At 37.7% G+C, this 25947-nt stretch overlaps 1 protein-coding gene across 1 annotated transcript in view; it reads left to right on the forward strand.

Annotated features, from left to right (window-relative positions):
• Positions 1-25947, forward strand: part of Cntnap5 (contactin associated protein family member 5) — a 948142-nt gene that overhangs the window by 580129 nt on the left and 342066 nt on the right. The window contains exon 11 of the mRNA XM_069989436.1: positions 9478-9584. Coding sequence (XP_069845537.1) covers positions 9478-9584 — 107 coding nt within the window. The remainder of the gene's footprint in view (positions 1-9477; positions 9585-25947) is intronic.

Below are 25947 nucleotides of genomic sequence, written 5' to 3' on the forward strand. Positions count from 1 at the left end.
TTTTTTAGGAAGGTTTTTAAAGTTGAAATCAGTAGTATCATAGAGCCAGAACCCAGCAGTTATCTTTGATGTGTCCTTCTTTTCCTTTCTAGCTAACAAGTCATGTTTATTTCATTTTCTAACTTTTCTCACATTCTTTTCATTTCACTCTTTTTTTTAAATAACATTCCTGGAGACTTGAACTTAGGACTTGAGTGCTGTACCTTAGCTTTAACAGTAATTTTAATATATATTTTTATTGTAATGATACTATACAGAGGGGTTACAAGGTAATGAGAGCACTTCCTATGGAGCATTGTTACATCCTCCTTTATATTTCTCTACCATCTTTTTCTTCCCCACCTCCCCAACTCCTCCCTATCCTCTTCTCCCCACCCACAAAGTTGTAAAATTTGTTTTCAACATACTGTCTTGTACACCTCATTGCTACAATGGGTCATCCTGTATCCTTATTTCAGCATTTTGTTATTTCCCTTCCCCTCCCTAAATTAGGAAAAAATGTATATACAAGATGCAGGATACCAGAATCAAATGCAGTCACAAAAGGGGTTGTACCTGTTGTGAGAAGAACATATAAAGAAACAAAAAAAATCACATTGTACATTATAAGTACATTAAAAGAACAGCAACAAAGATAAAATCTCTTGTGTCCCTATCATTGGGTACATTTCACTTAGCATCAGAGTATACAGTCATATGTAATAGCTTCTGAACTCTTCTGCTTATCCTAGACATATACTAATTATTGCAGATAAGGGAAACCATGGGATCTATGTTTCTTTGAGTCTGGCTTACTCCACTTAATATAATTTTTTCCAAGTCTTTCCATTTCCTAACAAATGGGGCTATGTCATTCTTTCTGATGGAGGCATAGACTTCCATTACATATATCTATATCTATATCTATATCTATACATATATATCACATTTTCTTGATCCATTCATCTACTAACAATACTTTAAAGTGTCTTATATTCTTCTTTTAGCAGAGAAGATTCATAGTAAATAATCAAAAAATCCACTCCTGGTGGTGGACTTTTTTCAGGAAAAAAAAAAGATATGTATATACATAAAGTAAGATTCCTCCCAAGCCACTGAGCCTTATTCATCCTACTGAAATATACCATAAATATTCTTAATAATTGCTTTTATTAAATTAAAAAACAAAAATTCTTTCCAAAAGGAAAAAATGCTTGTGACCAAGACCCGCTTTGAGACAATTTTTCTGTTTTAGTACTATACATTCTTTTTATCAAAAAATGTTAATACTCTGGTTATTTTAAATTTTGATACATAATACAAAAAATTCTTAGATAAAACAATTGTATGTATGCCTAAGAAATATGCTTAATATGCTAAGTGATGAAGATTTGTCTGTGATTCATATTGATGACCCACGTATCGACTTTGTCCCCTGAGGAGGAACACAGAGTCAAGGGCTCCATGACACTCACACTAGGCTACTCATGAAGTTTTGCAGCAAAGGAGCAAAGATGGATCCTGAGTGTATTTTCCGTTGAAGTACTATTTTTACCCTGTATTTATGTACGTGCTCTTTAAGTTTTACCTAAATAGTGTACAATAACCTTTGGATAGGTTAAGTGTCTTTGTCAAGCTTACAGTGAAAACTTAGTATAGTGTGTCTCATCTAGCGAAAGCAGACAGAGCCTAATTTCTTTTTCTAACTCAGTAGTAAGTACCATGAAGCAACCACATTAACTCAGATAGGCTGGCAATATATTGAAAAACTCTCTGTTGCATGAAAAAAACTAAAATTCAGGAACGAAACAATAATTTTGACCACTATATCTGAAAGGTTTCATAAATTGTAATGAAGAGTGAGTGGAAATAATATTAAAAACTTCCTTTCCTTGTCAAGAGAATTTATGCAAAGTATATTATTATGGCAACTTTCAATATTTTATTATTTCATTTTTACTTAGTCAACTTTCAAGTATTTCTTTCATGTTGTAGTCATTTCTTGATTTCTTTTTAGAAATGGAAAGAAAGAACACCAAATTTACTTATAGTATCTGGAATCAAGAATCAAATTATGTAAATCCTCTCTTCTCCCATTGGACAGAAGCAATGCCTTACCATGTATGTATCTGGGTCTCAATTATTAAGGAGATGAACCTCTGGCATTGGTGGAGGAGGTACTTGAGGAGCTTGAGAGAGTAAATGTTAAGCACAGGTAGCACAGCTAACCATCTTGGTATCCTATTTGAGCATATTATTAATCCTCATAACAATTAATTCATTCTTATAAGCACATTTCAGATATGATTTTCAGCATCTGACAAACTTTCCTTACAAGGAAACCTTTCAAGGAAGCCACGATCAGTTTCTTGGTGGACATATATGTAGGAGATAAGAAAGAAAAAAATATTTTTTTTAAATGGTTAGGATGGTGATGTTCTTATCTATCTCTGAATACCTGGTTAAAGATAATGATTATCAAAGCAACTAACATGGAGAAGCTTACTTTACTATCAGACTTCTTTTTTTTTTTTTAATTGTAAAAATACCGTACAGAGAGAGGTTACAATTACATGGGCAAGATAATGAGTACATTTCTTAACAAGCATTGTTGCCTCCTCCTTTGTTTCCCCTTCCCATCCCCTCCCATCTCCCCCACCATGCCCTGCCAAAGTTGTAAAGTTTGTTTTTCGACATAATGACTTGTACATCTCATTGTTGCAATGGGTCCACCTGTATCCCTATTTAAATGGTTTGTATTGAAATACCTATCAAAGCCTGGTGCTAATGGTTGACATCAGTAATCCTAACTACTTAGGAGGTTGAGATGAGAGGATCATGGTTCAAAGCCAGCCCAGGCAGAAAAGTCTGTGAGAATCCTATCTCTGACAAAGTACTCAGAAAAATCTGAAAGTGGTGCTGTGGTCCAAGGTGAAGAGCACTAGCCTTGGTACCAAACAGGCTCAGAGACAGCACCCAGACCCTGAGTTCAAGCTCCAAGACCAGAACACACACACACACACACACACACACACACACACACACACACACACACATACACATACACACACACACAGACATACACACACACACACACACACACACACAATCAATCAATCAATCAAAATCATGGGCATACTTCTCCAAGAATGATGTATGTATGTATATATGCATGTATCATATATGTATGCATATATATATATATGTATATATATTCCCCAAAGAGTTCTGAGTTGAAGTATGTGAAAGTGTTCTGCGTCTGAATAACTTTGGGGACAATTATCTTCCTAAATCCTTAGGTGAGTTAGTTGCTAGAGCTTATTAGTGCTGCCTCACAGCCCGAGTAATCATAAGGAATTGCAGCCTTCACTCTTATCTCTATCCAGTCACATATACATGCACACACACACACACACACACACACACACACACACACATTCACACACACACACAAAATGAAACTGTTCATGGTACCCATCTTATTTATCCTCTTCATTTTCCCTTAACTAGTTTAATAGCGCAATGCTTTTGGCAACACAAAAGGGTCTCTGTTGTGGTTTGACCAGGAATTGTCCCCCACAGATTAATAAGTTGAGTAGTTAGCCTTTAGTTGGTAGCAGTATTTAGGGTCATGCAAACACTTAAACAGCTGGAAACAAGTCACTAGGGTTTGTGCCATTAAACTTTATGTGTGGTCTCTAGCCCCCTTCTTTTTCTGCTTCCTCCCCACCATGAGATGAACAACTTCCTCCCCTTCACTCACTGCCATGACATTTAGATCAAATGTACAGGGCCAACAACCATGACTGAATCCTCTGAAACCATGAGCCAAAACAAGCCTTTCTTCCTCTCAGTGCTTCTCCTGAGTATCCTGGCCATAGCTGTATAAACATAACTTACACAATTTCTTTCCTTGTGCCACAATCTCCTCAGAACTTAGAAAGAGAACAGACATGGAGCTCTCTTGACTTTCCTCCTTCCCACCCGGCACTTAGTGTGCCCAGGGGCAGCTAGATGGCAGTAACCACGTAGAAGCTGGCTGGACTGGTATGAGGCTTAACTAGAGGGCTCAGCTTCCGCTGTCTGTCATTCCCCAGAAAATCTCATTTACTCTTTCCATTGATGGCCATTTATTGAGTGACTGCCCTGTTTACTCATTTGAGTATGTCCATGAATGCATTAGTCAGCTTTTTGTTATCACAATGAAATATCTGACACACAAAACAAATGAAGGAAAGGGATTTGTTAAACTCACATTCTTAAAGTGCCTTCAGTTATAACAACAGAACTCAAGGGTGAACGCAGGGGTATCTAAGAGAAGTATACTCTGGGATTACATACCATTGACCTAAGGCCCTTCTGCCTCAGCCTCAGTTACTAAAGACTCCACCATATCCCTCGTAATGCCACTCAGGAGGAAAGCTTTCTGGGCCCTGACAAAGGAACATCCAAGTTATGCTTGAGGAACAATATGGCTGGAAGAGATATTGTAAAGAATAAAAGGTCAGAAAGTGAACGAGATATAGTTTATATAGGTAGGAAATGGTAGTTATTCTGAGGTTGTTGCTTTTTGTCCTGAGACAAAATAGGAAGCCATTGGGAGAGGACAGTAAAGAGAGCTTCTTTAGGTTTACATAGCAATCTTCCTTGAGTGAGAACTGACTGGAGGGGTCAAAGATCAAAGCTAGGAGAGAAGTGAGCTGATAATTTCAGTTTTTCACTTAGAGATGCTGGGGATTCACAACCAGTGCCACATCAGGGAAGATGAGAAGTCATCTGAACTAGTATATACTGTGAAGGCAGAGCTGTCAACACTTGCTTTCATTTCCAATATAGGCTGTGAAAGAAGAGAAGGACCTTCATTTTTAGAGGCCTGAACATGGGTAAAGATGGTATTATCTCTGACAGTGAAGATTATGGGTGGTATAGACAGACAAAAAGGTCAGTAAGGAGATTAAAAAGTCAGCATTGGATACACAAAGCTTGTATTATTGACTAGGAACTTATGTGGAGCTGTGCAGTAGGCAATTGGAACAAGAGTCTGAAATTCAGAAGGGACTCTATTCAACCTATAAGTGTGTATGTTGCAAGTCTGAAATTATAAGGTTTGCTCTGTGCTCAGTAGTAGAATTTTAAAAGAAGCCAAAAAAATTCATGTTTCAGCTGTGAACCTTCCCAAATTAAAACTAACTAATGGTGGGGATCCTTTTGTTCTTCCTAATGACACTCAAGAACGTGTGTATTATGCTGCAAGCCTGCATGGTGGCATGGTTGAAACAGAATTCTGGCTTCAGTTTTCAAAAGTTTCGGCTTCTAGCTTATCCAATTTCTAAAAATCCTTTTCTGTGTTTAAGGCAGCCTTTGGTATATTTCCTTCACTGTACATCAGCCATGAAAGAAAATTCTTTTCTTTTGAATTTCTTATGAACAGCTGAATATACCACAAATCAAACATACTATTAAAACCATAACCTCTTAAGCTAAACTATGCTGATCTTATGCTGAAGGTACTGGACCAATGTGCATGAAACTCCCCACAGCGACATTTAGCAATAATCATTCTTCTTTGGAAGAATTTTATTCATTTAGAAGAAAATCATAAATCTTCATAGAATTATAAAAAGTAGCCTTTTCTCTATCACTTCTAATTCCCCTCTGCCTTTCTTTCAACCCTTTTTGTCATCTGTCTTAAATTCTTGCATACTCTGCTTTTATAGAGATGCCAAACAGTTGGTGATCTGTCTGTCATGTTTTCCCAGTTCATGCTATGACCTATTACTGTGCTAGATTATCTGAGTTCTTGGACAACGTAAGAAAGCTGACAACATTCATGCTGAAATACTGAATTCTAAAGGAAGACATAGCTACCCAGACATTACTAGAATGTGTTTGGAGTGGTCTGCTTGAAATCTGAATTAAAAGCCCCATGTCTGAGATTGTGATGGACCTCATACTTTGCTCTATTTAGTACTACTCTGCCATTCTTTCCCTAGGTTCATGTTTAAATAGTTCAGTTCATGCCATGTAGAGAGAAGAAAGAAAAAATAAAACAGCAGTTAAAACAAACTGGTTAAAGAATATGCAAATTGCTCCCATAAAATCACTCTTTTAAAATAAGCAAATTGGGATTATGAATCTTTTATTTCAAATGCCTACTTTACACATGAGCTTTTCTTAGTAGAATGTGCATCAAACCCAGCTTCAAGTCAGGTCTACAAACTCTCTCATTCGTTTCTTTTCCTCGACTTAGGAACATTATGTTTTCCCTTACCCAAGTACTTTTTTCTCTTCCAGAAATACATCATTGGTTCTTTCAGTGACCAGAGACAAATAAATTTTAGCCCATATTTTCAGCTGTAAATTGAATTGCTTAGCACGGCAATACAGGTTTGTGTGGGGCTTGTTAGAGATATGTTTAGCTTCTTCCACGCCTCTCTCCCTATGTGCCCAACTATATTTAATAATCTTGAGTTTTAAAGATCTTCATGTGCATAGTCTAAGAAAAGTATTTGTCTTAATTACTTTTTGCACTGGTAGTATGCTGTCTTACAAAAGTTCAAAGTTGTATTACTGAAAAGGAACAAAATTGCAGCTCATGCTAGCTTGTGTGAAAGGAGGACAACCTTAGAACTAACTTGGCTTATCTCACAGAATCCAGCACAGACCTGAGCAACCAGCCTCTGGAAGTGTTAGGAGTGCAATGAGGTCTTGAGGACAGCAGGAAACAAACCTGCAGCCAGCATCGGGACTCTCTTCTCCTGTCACTTCTGCCCCATGTGGAAAGCCAGAAGTTTGTTTCTGTCCTTTTTATTTCACCATAAACAAAAGTCCTCCCCATGCCTCACAATATGATGGTAGCACTTTGTGACATTCTTTTTTAAAAAATGTTTTTTATTATAAAAATAGTGTACAAATAGGGTTACAGTTACATGAGTCAGGTAATGAGTCCATTTCCTATCCAGCATCATTACCTCCTCCTTTGTTTTTCCCCTACTATCCCTTCCTTACCCATCTCCCCAACCCCTCCCTTCCTTTCCCCACAAGTTGCAAAGTCTGTTTTCAACATAGTGTATGATATTCTTTTTTGTATATGTTTGTTACAATGTCAGCCACCAAAATGAGGCTAACTTAGAAATATGTATGTGTACATGCATGCATGCACAATGAGCATCTAACTTACATAGCTTTCTGTTCTTTTGGGGGTGATGCTAGCAGAACTGGAACTCAGGGCCTTACATTCTTTTGGTTTGCTTGCTCACAGCTGGTACTCTACCATATGAACCAAGCTCCCAGCCTGACATTTTTCTGGCATTTTTTTTATTGTGCTGGTTAACTAGAGCTGGGATATTTCAGACTTTTCTGCCCAGCCTGGCTTCAAAGTTTAGTCCTCTGTTCTCAGCTTTCTGAATAGATAGGCTTACAGGAGTCAGCCAACAGTACTCAGGTAACTCTCTATTCTGAAATGTACATTTTGCTGGAACCCAAGAACACTAACGCTGTCACTGACTAACTGCTCATCATTTGTGTGACAGAGTGAGAGAAAGAGAGATGTGTGGAGTAAATGGGAAGGCAGACAGGATGGACAAGTGTTTGGCCATCTTAGAAAAGGAAATAGGAGAAAGTAGGCAGTACAAGGTATTTAGAAGTAAGCCCATGTCAGTCAGGATGCAAAAGAAATGTCGGTGTTTTCCTGTCAGACTTATCCAAAGAGACAGAGCAGCTGTGGAACTGGGTTTCCACTACTTACAAACATATTTCTTGGCTTGTTTAGTTTCTTTCAGTGAACCATTTTCATAATAAATACCCCAGCTCTTTTTTTTTCCTTTTCCTTGCACTTTAAGCCATTGTTGGGTACCATGAACTTATCAACAAGCTTTTTCCAAACATAAGCTCTGTCAGCACAATTGTATGTTGCTGTGCTGAGCAGAAAATTTCTAATAATACTTGTGAACATATGCAGAAATATTACTTTTCTGGGCTATGAACCAATCATTGCTGGAGGGCTTCCTACCTATCCAGGACATTTAAAGTAAATCATCTTAGTTTTTGCTGGCCTCAGATTCTTCATGGTTCCACAATGAACCCATTTATTGTGATATACCACTCTGGTAACTTCATTACTTGCACCTTTCCTTTTATAAATTAGGGAAAGTATTTTCTCTTTACTCCTTCAGATTCATTGTAAAGATTTCTTTTCAGCAATTCTAGTATTTATCATTACTTTTAACTATTTATTTTACATGCATTTATTGAAGACTTGCCAGTAGTTTTGAATGGTGAATATAATAGGTACAGACTATCTTACTGTCTATACTATCTTACTATCATTACTGTTTCAGCTTGGATTTGAGTCAGATGTAGGTATGACTAAAATCCATGATTTATTGCTATTGTTTATATTGTTATTATCTTGAACTAGTTGTACAGAGGAGTTGCCAATCAACAAAACAGTTTATGAGCACATCTTGATCAATTTCACCCCTTTCCATTCCTCTCAAACCAACCACTTCCCTCAATATTACTAATTTTGCAGGATACGCAAAATTTTATGACTGCATTCTAAATTCCACAATTTCTACCTAAAAGAAAAGCCTTCACATAAGCCTGAATGATTTTCATATATATTTATCCCACCATTTTTGGAATTTGCTTTATTTCTCAAATTATCACTTAACCTTGTCTCCACCTGCTCTGATCTTTTTCCTTCACATTATCCATACTCATTCTGTGCACAGCATGTTTCCTTCACAGCAGTCTAATACTCGACACATACCTCACTACCCCACCATGAATAACATTGTTGTGAATATCAGTAACTCGCATACAACGTTTGCATATTTTAAACAACATTCTAAGATCAAACCATGTAGGTGTCACTGTTAGTTCAAATTGTATGAGACTTGCAGAATTTTTATTGTGTGTGTTGGAAATATTTTCAGAATACTTTTGTTTTGGCCAGTTTATAAATGTTTTAAGAATGATTTTGTTACTTAAAAAATGAAAACTTTTTTTTTGCATTTGAGTAGGCATCATCTTTTCAAATTTTATGTTGTTCATATGCAGGTTAACATAGTTCCATCACCCAATCAGAAACATACATATTAAGCATAATCTCAGATACCTGACCCTTTCCCTCTCATTTAAAAATGTAAAAATATTTTAAAAATTATAAACTTGTAACACATATTCATCTTTTCTATGCTAAATGAAGCACTTTGTAGACTATAACCTCTTCCTTTTAACTATATATGAAACAAGTATTTGTCCCAATGTTAGAATTTTCAAATCACATGCTTAACTCAGTTCTTCGTCTCCTGTTACTGGGTAGTGTTTATGTTGAGAGAGTTTTATTTGTTTCGTGTCATTTAATTCTGCTTAGGTACAATATTGCAGCAGATTAATTTCCATTATCAATTCATGTAGCTGGAAAGGAGGTGTTTTTTCTTGATTTTAACTGGTTTGGTTTCTTTTGTTTGTTTTTGCATTATGTCCTGTTAGGTGTTTGCCAAACTACTGTGAACACGGAGGGCGCTGCTCCCAGTCCTGGACCACCTTCTACTGCAACTGTTCTGACACTGGTTACACTGGTGGCACTTGCCATGACTGTGAGTAGATATGTGGTTTGTCTGCAGGGGATACCAATGTTAATATCAAGACATTTTATTCATTCAACTGGTACTAGTTGAGAGAATTTTGTAGTGGATAGGAGAATACCACGATACCAAACATATCCTTGTGACATTTGTAGACTACCCACAAGATAGACAGGAAATGAAATTGAAAATGTACTAAGAGAAAGAGGAAAGAACAGGTGTTATGGGCACACACTGGTGCCAGTAACAACTGGCTGTGTCACATGCCCATCACATGGTGATGGGCTTGCACATTGTCTTCTTTATGGTAGTAGAAATTCCATCATCTCAATGGTGTCAGTGCAGGGATCTTGTAGAAGCACAAGGAAGAATGTCCAAGATTCTACCTGAGAGTTCTAAACATTATTTGCACTCACATCTCATTGGCCAGATTCAAGCCTCAGTGATATACTGAACAGAAGATGAAGTGCTTTATTACCAAGGGATGTGACAAAACAGAACCTGAGCGTTAGTGATGAGGACTGATTATTACCTGTCAACCCTCGGCATCATGGAGCCTTCATGTGGAAGACTTGGCCTGATATTGCAGTAGAACTGTGATGGAGTAGAAACACAGAAAGGAGAGAACTTGGGGAAAAGGGACAAATGGAGACATATAAAGCATACAGACTTCTGTCGAATGCCTGAATGCCAAGTAGCTCCACATGAGGAGGTACTCATAATAAAGGGGATAATAAGAAAAGAGCAGAGGATGAATAGGCTACAGTGTACAAAAATAGGGAGGGACGAATAAAACAATAGCAAGATAACATAAACGCTAATTCCTATAACATTCTTTTTGGGTTCACCAAACAAAATATACAATAAAGCAGAGAGCGGTTTGCTATCTAGTGAACTGCATGTCAACTTGAGAGGTGAAGTTTAAGAATGATTCAGTAGGATGTATCTGGCTATAAGGGTAGGATAGGTCATGGAAAATGTGAAATTTGAATTTGGCTTGGGAGAATGAGGAATGGGAAAATCTCTACTAGGAAGGCAGGAAGCCAAGCAAGTGAAGGCCTGTCGCTGTTTTGAAGACAGTAGTAAGGCTATCACCAGTTTTTTCTTATTTTCTGCTACTGTTGGCTGGTACTCAGTGTACAGAAAGGGATTGGGCTGGGCTGAAGTCTGACTTTGGGTTAATCTTAATCAGGAAAAGCAAGAGATGGGATACCCTGGACAAAGAACTGAAAAAGGAAAGAGAGGATAAGAAAGGGGGCTCTAGGGGATTCAGAGCTCACTGGCTTCTCAACCCCAGAGCTCCCATTAACAAGCTTATTTACTTAATTCAGTAAAGAGGAAGTTACTACAGGTACATGCAGAGACTAGAGTAGAAATCTATCTTTGCAGTTACAAACAACATGAGACATAATTTGCATACAAGTGATATTGACTTCCTTATCTTAGAAAGTGGAGGAAAGCAGTAAACGCACCAACCTGAACATAGACTTGCATCTTATTGCCAAGGTCTTGTTTGGGTGTCCAAACAGCTCACACTTAGGGTAGAAAACATGAACCTCTGACTTGCCCTGATTTTGTTTGATCTTTCCAGGGCCCAGCCCTCTTAGCCTTCTGAGTGCTGTTGAGATGTCCTTCCAATCTCTTCACCCTTACTAGGCCCCAGAGTTTTCCTTCCAAGTTCCCTATACTGACTCTGATGTAGCATGAGAAATACTGATGCTCTCAGTCTGAGAACCTCTCCAGTACTCCACGTCTCTGCTCCGCCTCTTAGTGTGGTGTTTATCAATGATGCCCATGGAAAACTCTGATCAAATCAGAAATAGTTCACTGTTTATCATGGGACAGGGATGAAACACTGTGAGTTGCCTGAAGAAAGGAAAAAACAACAACATTGTTTGACTGTCTCATAAAATATGTTATTTAAAATTTTCAATTTAAAACTATGGAATAGTGAAGAGAATACTGGGATCTGTGGAAGAATGGATTTCAAATGTATATGGTCATTAGACTTAGTAAGTGCATAATTTTATCTATCAAAGGTGGTGTTAAAAGATGCTAGGAGGAAAATCTTTTGAATTCTTGTTGGCACATGTAATTAAAATACGCATGAAATGTCAATCTAAACAATTTAAATCTGTTTCCAAGAATGTTATTTCTGAGAAACCAAGACTAAAATGTATATGTACAAAATAGAACACACACAGGACTACCCAGATTGTGTGAGTGCTATTATAAGACGCTCAGGAGAAACAAAGATGATGGTGTATCTAATAGAAAGTACCTTGAAGATTTAAGTCAACAAAACCCACCTATAAGCCAAATCACATTACAACATTCCTATAACCTTTAACGATTTTTCTGTTCACTGTCTCCAAAAGTAATTTAACAATTTTTTGAGGAGTTCATCTTCACAGATGCTGTTCTCCTTTAATTTACTCCATCCATCAGGCTAAAAATAGGATATTTTTAGGTTTAAAAAAGTGTGAACTTGAAAATCTATGGAAGAAGAGCTGATTTTTAAAGGAACACTGTCAAAGCTGATAAGGAGACTCAACATACAGAGCCTGAATTAAAAAAAAATAAAAAAAACCTTTCACTTTGTCCTTTTTTTTTTTTTTTTTTTTTTTTTGGTAAAATTACTGAATTCCAAAGCTATAGGCTGTAACTCTGTGGTTCTACCTTCCATTGTAGCCCCCAAGCTAAACCAGTCAGATGTGTTTGTTTGTCTGTAACTTTGGCAAGTTCATATTGAATAATTGAACCTATGCGGTTCAAGAATCTGTCCTCTCTTTAATCACTCTCTTGACCATTTTGAGTGAGGACCATTTCTTTGCAGTCTTTGTAAAGTGAGTAGTTTATGTATCCTTCAGGCCTTCAATAAGTGTGCTCCCATGAAATGAGTCATCAAAAGCCAGAGCTGTCCCCTAATAGTGAAGATGGCACGTTCTAGTGCTGGTTGGTTGAGTTGTACTCTGGTCACATCCTGACAGAAATTTGATTTCAGAGTCTGTTAGATTAAAGGCAGACGTGTGTTATCAGACTGCTGGGGTTCTTCTCACTGCACAGCTGGGGATGGAGATGTTGAGACCAGGCTTATTTGATCCTGCTTGCCTGGTTATAAGGTGCAGTTCAGTTCTGCACACTTCAAGAAGAAAACTTCCTTTATTTATTTATTATTAGTAGTAGTAGTAGTAGTAGGTTTTAAGGCTTGAACTCTGGGCCTGGGCGCTGTCCCTCAGCTCTTCAGCTCAAGTCAAGCACTCTACCACTTAAGCCACAGCGCCACTTCCTGTTTTCTGGTGGTTAATTAGAGATAAGAGTCTCTTTTCTGCACAGGTTATCTTTGAACCCCCATCCTCAGATCTCAGCCTCCTGAGTAGCTAGGATTATAGGCGTGAGCCACTGGCCTTTGGCAAGAAGAAAACTCTATTTTCTTGCACTCTTCTTGCCATGAATTAGTTTTCCTACATATAGTTCCTAATATGTTAGACATTGGAAAACCTGTGTAAAAATTGTCAAACTGATAGTAATGATAGAAAACATTGTCAATGCTAGACTTCTCCTTTTTTTTTTTTTTTTTTTTGTCGGTCCTGGGGCTTGAACTCTGGGCCTTCCGCTCTTTAGCTCTAGGCTAGCACTCTACCACTTGAGCCACAGTATTATTAACTGTTTTCTGGTGGTTTATCGGAGATGAGAGTTTCACAGACTTTTCTGGCCCCGCTGGTTTTGGATCTCAGTCCTTCTTATTCACCACATTTGGTAAGCATTAGATTTTTTTTTTTTCAGGCAGGAAAAGAAGTTTACCGAACTGTTGCCCCACCTTGCATAGTGGAGAGGCATGGCCGAAAAAGGGGAGACCCACCTTGGGGTCAGGACTTAAGGCCAGGCCAGGGACAGGAAGAGGTATGGCCAGGTGGGGGAAAGGTGTGGCCACAATGGAACCAGATGTGACCTCAGGGCCTGGGACCCTCCTAAGGTCAGATGGGAGGAGTGACCAGAGGTGGTCCAGGATGTGACCTAGCAGAGGGGAAGGTGACTGCTTCCAGGTGTGCCAGTTACCTAGATAACAGATGCTGGGTGGAAACTTAGCCTAGAGGTAGGGAGGTGTCTGCACAGGGCCTGCAGGGCCCAGGGCAGATATTACATTCCAGCCTTCTGATAATTATGTTAAAGGGCAAAGATTCTCTTTGGCTACTTCCTGCTGTCAAAAGGGGAGTCAAAATTAGGAGTAAAAGGCTGAGATGTGGTCCCCTCTGGGAGAAGGCCCAGTCCCTTGGTGGTAGTCCTTGAATGAACTCTGGAAGAAGTTTCACGAGGCAGGGAGGGGCTGGGCAAAAAAAAAAAAAAAAAAAAAAAAAAAAAATTGCTAGAGAGCAAACAAATGGCAAGAGCATGAATGGTTTGGAGCAGAAAATTAAAAATTGGATGATTTGGCTAGAATGGCTAGCTCTTGTCTCCTGCATTCCAAGCTGTCCTGGAATTGGTAGAAATGTCCTTAGCTACTTCTGACATATAGCAAGTAGGTAGGGGATAGTGCCAGGTAACAAATGCAAGAATGTAAATTCCTGTCCAGTTAAAAGGTAGACAAGGATGGACATGAGCTGAGCAGGCTTCTTATTTCTATTGACCTCCTGGCTCTGGTTAATTTTGAAAGTGCAGGCACAAAATGGAAGATGTGACATCATCTCCTCTTACTCCTCTCCATGGTCCCTTGTTCACGAGACTGGCTGAGTCCCAGCGGTCTAGGTGCTCATTGCTGGGATAGCTCATCCCACATGGTACACAGAGGTTTGAACTCAAGGCTTGAGCACTGTCCCTGAGCACTTCTGTGCTCTATCATTTTGAGTTACAGTACCACTTCCAGTGTTTGCTGGTTAATTAAAGATAAGAGTCTCCTGAGTCATGCTTCCAGCCTATCTTTGCAGGTTAGTTGGGAGATGGAGTCTCAGGGATTTTTCTGCCTGGGCTGACTTTGAACTGCCATCTTCACCACAAAAACCCTTTATTATTTCCAATTAAAGCAACAAGGAGGTTTTTTTTTATTGTTGATCTGAATTTGAGACAGAGTTCCAAAGAGTAGACTAGCCTGAAAACTAAAACAGTAGAGCCCAGAATGACCTGGAATTCAAGAACATCTTCTCTGCCCCTTGAGCACTGTGATTATAGTAATATGCTCTAATACTTGGCCACAAAGAAAGGTTTATTAGAATACAGTCACACCCATTCTTTCAAACAGTGTTGAATGGATTGAAGTAAAGTAGTAATTTTAACCAACAATCCTTGAGAAATTCCTTTGGTGCTTGAATCTTCTTTAAAAACAATGGTTCATATATGTTCCTTCCAAACCACTATGGAATATTTTTGAGACTAGTTGCAGATTTGCCATAAATTAATTAAGTCATAATATTTAATGTATATTCTATAAAATTAGAAAAACTGAGCATAGGATTTGTAAGGTCTGCTGGGGCCACGCAGGCTCTGTGCAGACACCTCCCTACCTCTTGGCTAAGTTTCCACCCAATATCTGTTACCTAGGTAACTGGCAAACCTGGAATCAGTCACCTCCTCCTCCAGCTAGGTCATATCCTGGGCCATCTCTGGTCACATGCCTCCTATCTGACCTTAGGAGGGTCCCAGGCCCTGAGATCACATCTGGATCCATTGTGGACACACCTTTCCCCCACCTGGCCATACCTCTTCCTGTCCCTGGCCTAGATAAGTACTGGCCCAGGGTGGGTCGCCCTTCCTTTTTCAGCCATACCTCTCCACCATGCATGGCAAGGTCAGCAGTTTGGTAAATAAACTTATTTTCCTGCCTGAATAGAGCGTGGTGTTCTCTTCATCAGCTACCTAATGAAACCTACCTATTTAATATACCTTATAGGTTTGGGGTGGGTATAAATGGTGGATGATAATAAAGAAATAATGATCAAGATGCATTCTATTCATAAATTGAATTGTTGAATGACAACTTCTTTGTACAACTAGTTAAATATAATTAAAAAGCAAAAGCAAACAGTCATAAAGGATTCTTTCTTATGGAAATGACAGTATATTTATTATGTTGGAGCACATTTCCTTGAAGGTGTTGTCCAAAAGGAAAGCAATAAATGAAATTGTATTAGTATTTTTTATATTAAAATGGTAATATCCTGAAATTGTGAATTTATAGCTCTTCAGGGCTTGTTTTAATGTTTTTGTTGTTAGTTGATGCTTTCCAGAAAGGGTGAATTAATAGCTACTAGGACAATTACGGTCCATTTTTGTGTGTTCAGCTTTTGTGTATAAATGGGTTGAAGTATAAGGCAGTGATGCTTGCTTTCATTAATTGTGGCCTTAATGATAGAAGGAGAAAGGAGGAGGAGAAAGAGGAGAAGATGGACATTATTTGGGCACTGCTAGCTCATGCATGTTATACTAGTTGTACAGGAGACTGAGATCAGAAGATGTTCTAAATCAGACTGGGTAGGAAAGTTCTTGAGACTCTTACCTTTAACTAACCAGCAATAAGCCAGATATGGAGCTGTGGCTCAAGTGATCGTCTGCCAGCCTTGACTGAAGAAGATAAGGGTGAGCAGAGAGGTCCCAAGCACAAGCCACAGTATTGATACAATAAAAACAAAGAAGAGGAAAAAGGAGGAGGAAGAGCACAAGGAAGACAAGAAAGAGATTGTTGATTCACCTCCTGCTTCATTTTTTGACATTACACAGACTTCAGTGTTGTCACCAGTTTTATCCATTGATTTGCCCACTAACTGATAGGACCACTTGCTTATCAGCTAGCTCTGTGTAGCTTTATTGAGTGAAACTGTACTTGATTTTCTTAATATCTATGTCTGATGACAATCACAGGAGCCCTGGCCAGGGTCTTCTTACCATGTCTCAGGCATTACTAATCCCTTTTCACAGTGTATATAGCTTCTGACATCCTAACAATACCTCTCAGCTCATTTTTCATCTTTACTAGAGAATGTCAGCTTTCTTCCTCTCCCCTGCTCTATGGAGTGTTTTTCCCCTTGGGCAGCCGATAGGCAGGTATTGATTGGAGGCATCTCAAGTTGTCTTGTTATCAAAGTCATCAAAGAGCAACAACACTTTTTTAGTTTTGTTGTTGCGAAATTGTCCTCTGTGTGGATATTTAGAGGGTTGGAATGAAAGGCTGGAGATGGTAGGAGACTGTCATTGTAAGAATTTATTTAGAAGCCTCACTCATATTTTTTTAGCTTAGGCCAGTGATTATATTAATAATTCTATGAGTTTCCTATCAAAATATAGAGAAATTTAAAGTCTTGTCCTCATAATGTTACCAGTTGCTTATTCTGAACCTTCTTCTAAGAAGAAACAGAGGAAGATGAAGAAGAAGGAAGAGGATGAAGAGGAAAAGCTGGAGGGAAATGAGGGAAGGAGGAGGAAGAACAGGGGGAAAGAAGAAAGTGGGAGAGTTTTTTTTAATTAACCAATGGGGTTTAAACTCATATACCTTGCTCATGGTTTCCTTGCTCATGGCTGTGTTCTACCATATAAGTCATGTCTGTATCCTGGCTTTTTGTTAGTTATTTGGGATTTGGAGTCTCTAGGCCTTTTCTGCTCAGGATGGATTTGAACTGTATTCCAACCTCCTTCTCAGTAGCTAGGATTACAGGAATGAGCAACTGCACCTGGCTTCCTATTTCTTTTTCTTTTTTGAATGACATTAATCATGGCCTTTTGTATTATCATTAGTGTTATTCATGTCATGTAATGTCTACTACTGAGATTGTAAAGGCCTAAGGGAAGAAACTGAGTTTTACTATATGTGGTGAACAATGCAAGGAATTTCCCTGTCTTCCCCCTCAGACCTCACAAGAGTGGTTCTCACTACTTCTGCACAGTGGACATTCACCAAGACTAGATGTAAGGAGCTGGATTCTCCAAAAAGAGAGAGGCCAGATAAGTGAAATAGACTTGAAAGACTTAGGGGAGTGATTGGACTGACTGGCTCACAAGGGTTAGACGAGTAGGTAGAAATTTCCCAGGAAGCTATTTCTTGTTGTTGTTTTTTTTTTAATCCCATGACATTTTTTTATTTTTAAATATGTTTTTATTATAAAAATACTGTACAGAGGGGTTACAGTTATATGATCGAAATAATGAGTACATTTCTTATCAAACATTGTTACCTCCTCCTTTGTTTTTCCCCTCCCCTCCCTTCTCTCCCACCTCCACAACTACACTCCCCCCACCCTTCTCCCCCCCCTCCCTGCCTAAATTGTAAAGTTCATTTTTCAACATAGTGTTTTGTACATCTCATTGTTACAATGGGTCAACGTGTATGTCTGTTTAAGCATTTTGTTTTTTCCCTTCCCCTCCCCAAGTTAGAGAACTGTATATACAAGATGCAGGGCACCGACATCAAGTACAATGAAAACAGGGGTTATATAGTCAGGGAGGAACATACAAAGAAACAAAAAAAATCATATGGCATATTATAAATAACTTTAAGAACAATAGCAAGAAAGAAAAAAATAAAACACTTGTGTCCCTATCTTGGGGTTCATTTCGCTTAACATCATCTTATCTGGTCATATGTACATAGCTTTTGACCTTTTCTGATTGTCCCAGATATATACTAATTATTGCAAATAAGGGAAACCATGGGACCTATGTTTCTTTGGGCCTGGCGTACTTCACTTAATATAATTTTTTCCAAGTCTTTTCATTTCTTAACAAATGGAGTGATATCATTAGATGCTGGAAGGGATGTGGCCAGAAGGGAACCTTACTGCATTGTTGGTGGGAGTGTAAACTTATTCAACCACTTTGGAAATCAGTATGGAGGTTCCTCAAAAGACTCCACATAGAGCTCCCCTATGACTCAGAAATCCCACTTTTGAGCATTTATGCAAATGATCGAAACGGAATACCATACTAAAGCTACCACCACAACTCTGTTTATTTCAGCATTATTTACCATAGCTAAGATATGGAACCAACCCAGATGCCCCTCAGTAGATGAGTAGATCAAGAAAATGTGAGATACACACACACACACACACACACACACACACACACACACACACACACACACACACACACACACACACACACACACACACACACTGGAATTCTATGCCTCCAGGAAGCTATTTCTAAGAGCAAGCATCCCAAGAAGTATGCCAGATAATTGTGTGCACAGAGTATGTGTGGAACAATTCAAGTTGTAAGTTTGTGGAGGAAGGAGTGGGCATTAGTGCTCTGGTGCTCTTTGTGCTTTATATATATATAGTATAGCAGTTTTCCTTTATCAGTAGACTGAATTCCAAGCCTCCCTGTGGTTGATATAACCATAGATAGATAATATGGATAGAAAGCTTATGTAGCATGCTTTTACCTGTACATCAACACCCATGATAAATATTAGTTTATAAGTTAGTATAGTAAGAAGTTAGCCACAGTAATAACAAAGTAACAATTTATAACAATTTACTACAATAAAATTAGTAACATTTTAACTCTAGTATTGCCCATATTTTGAGACTGATATTGATCGTGAGTAACTGCAGCCTCACAAAGCAAAACTATAGACAAGGAGGGGCAACTACCTATTCTAGCATATTCTGAGCTAATCTCACATTTGCAAAGCTGACCAGATTAGATTATGTCATTTTTCTCAGTCAGTTTGGTTTCTAGGTATTCAAATCTCTTGACCAGAAAGACTTCTTTGTTCCTTTCTTTAGAATCCTCTGCCAAGGGAAATTAAAAGTAGTAAATATATCAAAAATACCAAACAGGTCAGATTTAGGAATTTACAGAACCAGGAAGTAAAGGCTGGAAAAAAAATCACTACAAACAGCAAGTTTTCCTCCCACCACCCTCCCTTCTTCTAGATGTTGTTATCATCTCCTGGAATGTATAGGGACACACACACACACACACACACACACACACACACACACACACACACACACACACACAACTCCTCTGTCAATTTCTACAAGAAGCCTACTCAGACTTTATTTTAGGTGCTGTTTCTCTCTGCTCCTTCAGTGGCCTCTCACCAGTATTTATTCTACCACACCAGACAATCAATCAATAAATACAAGCATTCTTTTATGGTTAAAATGCCTCAAGCCACAGGACTGGTGGAAGTGGGGCTTGAACTCAGTTCCAGATGGTTTGAATTCACTTCCTTTTTACATTACACATCTCTAAATGGAAGGAAGAACACCTAAATATTTGATGGAACACAGCAGAATTTAGAAACCAAACTCATGCAAAGACTTCTTATTTGAGTGGGAGAAGGAAAAGGATATATATTCACCTTGCATTGATTTGCTTCCCTTTGAAGATATCTAAGTCACTTAAGAGTTCCCCACAATCATCTCCTACATGCTAATTTGTTCTATTCTGTTCTTTCCTTCCTCTTTCTATCTCTCTTACCCTCTTCTTCCACCCCTGGTTAATAGAAGTTAACTTCAGGTAATTACTTTGGACTGGCAAAGTATATGAATTTTAACCACAAATTTTTATTAATTCCAACCCCTGGAAGCAGCAAAAAAAATCCCCAAAATATAAGAGATCATTAACTGAAGATAATTTAATTGTTGATGCTCCCTCTCTTTGGAGAACCATTGATATTTACTTCGAACATTGAACAAGAACAATGAACATTTACTTCAGTCAACAGAAGACTAATTGCTAGAGAAACACAAAGCTCTAGTTTGTCCCATGAGTAATACCTAATCCTGAACATGCATACATATGTAACTCAGTATACAAAGATACTTTCTATCTCTATGTATACTTTGGATACTAGCAGATCAGTTATAGATAGCACTTCAATACTGGGTAAAAAAAAAAAAAACACATTTCTTTTGGCCTCAATTGTTCAGTTCTAAAATCATAGCAGCCAATTCTTTTATACAATTATGAAGCTTGAATGTATGGCAGACATAACTACTAGCACATTATTTAGAATTTGACACTTTAATGTTCAATTATCTCTTACATATCAAGAGAGTTAATTTCATGGAAGTTTATGAATACTCTTCATGAAAAAGATGTCTGATGATTTACATTCCTATTCTCTTGAATCCTATGCTTGTAGTGATACTTTTACACTGCAAATTACCAAGCAAAAGGGAGAGTTTGGCACTACATCACCATTAAGTAAAACCTGCTAGACATTTTACACTGTCACTGAAAGAAACCCACTGTGAGGTTGGAGGCACAATTCAGATCTTCTCCTCCACAACTGATCTAAGGCTAGTCACTTCCTTTAATTTTACCTGTGATTCCTCAAGAATCTAATGTAGACAAGAATGATTTTTTACCAAAGATTTTTTGACTCCCTCTTACATTATGAGTTAGAATGAGTGCAGCATACTGTAATCACATAATATACTTCCTATCTCCTGACCATTTTTTAAAGTTCCAGCCCCTGAAAATACAGAATACATGCAGCCTCTCTTTTCTCTGTGGTTTAGACAATACCAAGTGTTCATTTATACTATTACTTAAACAATGTTTTAAGTGTAAAATTGGTCAAAAAGGTTTTTGTTAAAAGGGTACTGATATTCAAAGTTATTGCATGTCACCCTTAAAGTGTTTGATAGAATTAAATCTGTGGGGTTTTCATTTGGACTGTTATAATTAAAAGAGTAATAAGGATAATAAGCAATGAGAGACTGTGATTTCCCTCAATATAGTTTATCAAAGAAAATTCTTTTAAACTATTACTGACTTCATTGCCTAAAATCATCATAAAAGAATTTCCCAGTGTATTCAGTTTCAACAATACAAACATATTTTGACTGTGTGGCTTAGAAATAAAATTCAGAAAGTGTCTCTCTATACATTAAACCTCTGTAATGCAATAGCACTGTGACCTACAGCAAGTTATTCTGCCAATTTGAGCCTTACTTATGCTGTATTCAAGGGGAAAATAGGGGCTGGGAAGATGGCTCAGTGGTAGAGCTCTTGCCTTGCAAGGGGAAAATAATACAATCTGCCCCTTATTGCAATAGAGATAAATTCATGAATCACTGAGTATAAAATCTGACTGACAAGAGTATTCATAATCCCTCCTTATGGTTCTGATATTTTTACATTATTGTGTTCTAAAAGCAACCTTGATGAGGGACAAGGCCAATTTTTTTTCTAATATTCAGAGGAAAAGCATGTGACTCAGAACAATGTAGAATGAAGAGCTCAAGGACATTTAGCTACAACACCTAAATAGGACAAAAACCTGAATATGGAGATGCCTCCCAAGATTCCTGACCTATATCATGCTCTAGGCAAGACCCATTACTGTTATAAAGTGACATGGTTGATTTTTATACTTGCTATTTGCTTCCTAAAAGTAACTTTGGTTTTATCACAGCCCTGTTTTAAATCCTCTACTAATTCTCCATTGTCTTAACAAATAAAGCCTTTCTATTTTAACTGCGAACTGATGCTTCCCTGCATGATTCTGACCTCTATGTGTGCCTGTGATAGCAGTTTTGCTCTACTATTTGTTATCTTTCATGCTGAATAGTTTCAAACATGCCAGTCTTGTGACCTTACAGTTATTCTGCCTGAAATGTACTTTCTGATTGTCTTCTGGGTTACCCTCTATTCTACATAACCCTGTTCTCATATGGCCTGTGCATATACAAGTGCTAATTAACTGTGCTGTTTTCTCTCACTGGATGAGGTCAGACACTTTGTCTTTTTTGGAAACAATAGGTCTAGAATATTGGTCCTGCCAAATGAATGTTGAAAGAATAGAATTCCAATTTTCAACTTGTTAGCATGTCCTGAATTGTCATTTCCACTGAGAAGAGATAAAGGCAGCATCACATGAAAGCACATGGTATCTAGTGTGCTTTTTCTTAGCCAACATGTAGAGAAATTCCACAGTTTTGATTGAATGGAAGATCAGAGGCTCTAATGTTTTATTTTGAAGCATATTTCTTGAAGAGCCTCATCTTAGCTCCCTGATAGTTCTTGAACCAGCTTGTAAATCATCCTGAAGTTATTGCCATAGCTGTAGTGCACAATGTTAAGACACTAACATAAATGGGTCTGCATACGTAAATATATATATATATATATATACATGCATATATATATATATATATATATATATATGAAACATAAAAGAGAAACAGAACTGTCCATTGTTTTAGCAGGATGTATACCTGCGTTTATTAGTCTATCAGCAGAGGAGTTGTCAAAGTCAGTAGCACAGATTTCCTGCTGGCAGCTAATACAATGACGGAGACCTTCACGATCATTCCCTGGCTCCAGCCTCCCTGATGACACTGTCCTTATGCTGGACTAGGAAGTTAGTGTTCTGTCTGCTAATGATGAGTTTCAAAACCGGGTGTTGTCCAAATGGAGAACAATTGTGGTGGTGCAACACATTCAGATGAGAGAGGCCCCAAGCTTGGAGACTGTCAGAGTCAGGACTGATGTTCCCTGGCTTCCTCTTCTGAGAAACCTACTGTTTAATGACATCATTTGAGAATATTCCAAAGCTACAGAAAATAGATCTGTTCTGTTTCTGTAGCATGGAAAGTGAATTGTTTTGAAAACTTCAGTTGCCGTGGATTTGGTTTCAGGTTCTAGGAAATACCTGAGTGGCAGGGAAATTGATCCAACACTGAACTTTTGCTTTCTTATCTATGAAGGGACAGCAGTGGGTATGTCTCAGGATGGCTTGGTAACTACTAGGTCTCACTTACAGCACTGCATAGAGTGCATCTTCGACAGATACTCTATGGAGTCTACTGCCTTTGTTTCATGACTCATCTACACTACCCATGAGCTTTCCATGGATGACTTGGATTAATAAGAAATACTAAATGTCTGTGTTTGGAAAGGACCTTTAAATGTGTGTTTTCTTTCCTTTTATGTGATATGTTTTGAGACCCTTTTTATTCGAGCTGTTTTATTGGTATATTTTAGATGTATTGTTGTGCATAGGAGAGGCTTGTAATGTTATCATATATACTGAAAATGTATCTCAATTAGATTTACACCTTCTATCACTCTCCTTCATCTCTCCTTCCACTACTTATTAAAACCATTTCAACCAGCCTCATTGTTCTATTTTTTGTATGTGAATGTAAAATACTTCTACCATACTTTTAACTGCCTTTAGCATCTCCACTCCTACTGGTATCTACTACTGGACCTGTTTATATTCTAGTCATTCATTTTTATAGTGTATACTACTTATTCAAAGGCATTCTGCCATGGTATTTCACAATGCATGTATTGTGCTTTAATGAGATTAACCCTATTACTCTCTTTTCCCATCTCACATCTCCCTACCTTGGTAGCGTTCAGTGAGTGTTATAGATAAGAGTGTCATGAAATGTCTGCTCATGCATAGATGCAGTGGTTTTGATATTATTCAACCACTATCATTTTCTTTTTCTTCCCTTTCTCCAATCCCCTCAAGTAGTCCCTTTATTGCAAACATTATATATACATATATATAGTCACTTAGTTTATATCTGTATCTGTTATATCTAGCTTCCACTTGCAAAAGAAAGCATTTTACTTTTATCTTTAGGAATCTGACTTACTTATCATGGTGATTTCCAATCCATTCATTTTTTTAAATCTGCAAACAAAATAATTCCTTTTGTCTTTATGGCTGGATAGTTTACCATTGTATATAGGTACTATGCTTTTTTGATTCATCCATCAGTTGTAGGACATAAGAGCTGTTTCTCTCACTTGGTTATTGTGACTAGTGCTGCAGTAAATATGAATGTATGAATGATTCTCTTGTATGTTAATTTAATTTATCTTGGATATATGCCTAAGACATGGTATGTCAGGGTCATAAAGTAGATTTATTTTTAATTTGTTGAGAAATCACCATACTGATTTCACAGTGGCTGTACTAGTTTAAATTCCCACTAACAGTGTCAGAGGGTTCCTTTTCTCCTATATTGTAACCAGAATTTATTTGTTTACTTTTTGATGGCCATTTTGATCAGGATGAAATGAAGTCTCAATGTCATTTTTATTTGCATTTCCGTTATGGATAAGGATGTTGAAAATTTCTTCATGCATTTATTAGCCATTTGTATTTCTTTAAGAATTGTCTAGTCTTTCCCAAGCTGGTGTTTTGGAAATAGGTTAGTCGGTATCTCTTGCTATCACTGTTTCTCTGGCAGCCTGAAGATTTGTTTCTCTTAGGAGGTAAAATCTAACTTCTAGCTTTCTCTAGGTAGTTATATTTGGGTCTTCAATCATTCTTCTATTGAGAACCTGTCATTTAGACTTCCTTAAAAAGAGGACTCACCAACAGTTTTTTCTATCACTAACATACTTCTGTCTCTGATGTGAAGTGTTACATTGGTAGAATTCATAGTTCTTGACATCAGTGGATTCAGAAAGCCTTCCAGAAGTATTCACCAGAATGAGAAATATCTGATGATTCTGGTGGCTCACACCTATATCCTTGTTACTTAGGATGCAGAGATCTGAAGATCAAGATTCAAAGCCAGCCTAAACAGACAAAATTGTGATATTCTTATAACCAATTAGCCAGGAAAAAAAAACAAAAGTTAGGTTTGGCTAAAGAGTGACAGTTGTGAGCTACAAAGCTGAGTGAGAGTTAGAGGCTCTGAGTTACAAGTTCCAATATTGGCACACCCTCACACACAATAAATTTATTTTACATATAATAATTACCACAGACTATGTTTATCAAAATCCCATTAGGACAATTAAAACAGATCCTGAAATTTGTGAACATAATTGATCCATAATTTATTTGTCTGTAATTCTGTTAGTCTTTCATTGGTACTCATTTTCATTCAATTCTCATAAATGTTTCCTCTTTTCAGGTTACCCATCCATTCAGTGATACAGCATACATTTAATTCAGACATGTATAAAATGTATCTACTCTGAATCCAATTATAGACTGATCATGGTAGGTGACATTCAAATATTTAGAGAGCTGACTTTTGAGGTGAGCATCTTTATAAAGGAGGGTTTGAGAGAGGGACACTGTAAAATACATTAAAAATAATAGAAAACAGTATATGGTCAAAGTCGAAACTGCATATAAGGAGTGGTCAAATTTAGGTCTCTGACAAGGAGGAAGATATAGAGATAGGAAGTGAAGGCATTCAGGGTAATTCTGAACCTGAGCAAAACTGCAGAGCCAAGAATATGAGAGAGGAGTAGGAATTCAGAGGACATTAACTGGGATGGAGTTGGGACAAATAAGGAGACTAACTTAACGTAGTGTTATTTCTAGTGGTGAAGAACAATGGTGATTAGCAAACTTTATACCACTGAGATTTCAAGCAGAGGAACAAAACCAGTAGGAAAATATGTAAAGGAGTTTATTGGGGGTAAATTGGATTACACATTTGTG

The sequence above is a fragment of the Dipodomys merriami genome, unplaced genomic scaffold (assembly GCF_024711535.1).
Source record: "Dipodomys merriami isolate MVZ:Mamm:240054 unplaced genomic scaffold, mDipMer1.0.p SCAF_38, whole genome shotgun sequence".
NCBI lineage: Eukaryota > Metazoa > Chordata > Mammalia > Rodentia > Heteromyidae > Dipodomys > Dipodomys merriami.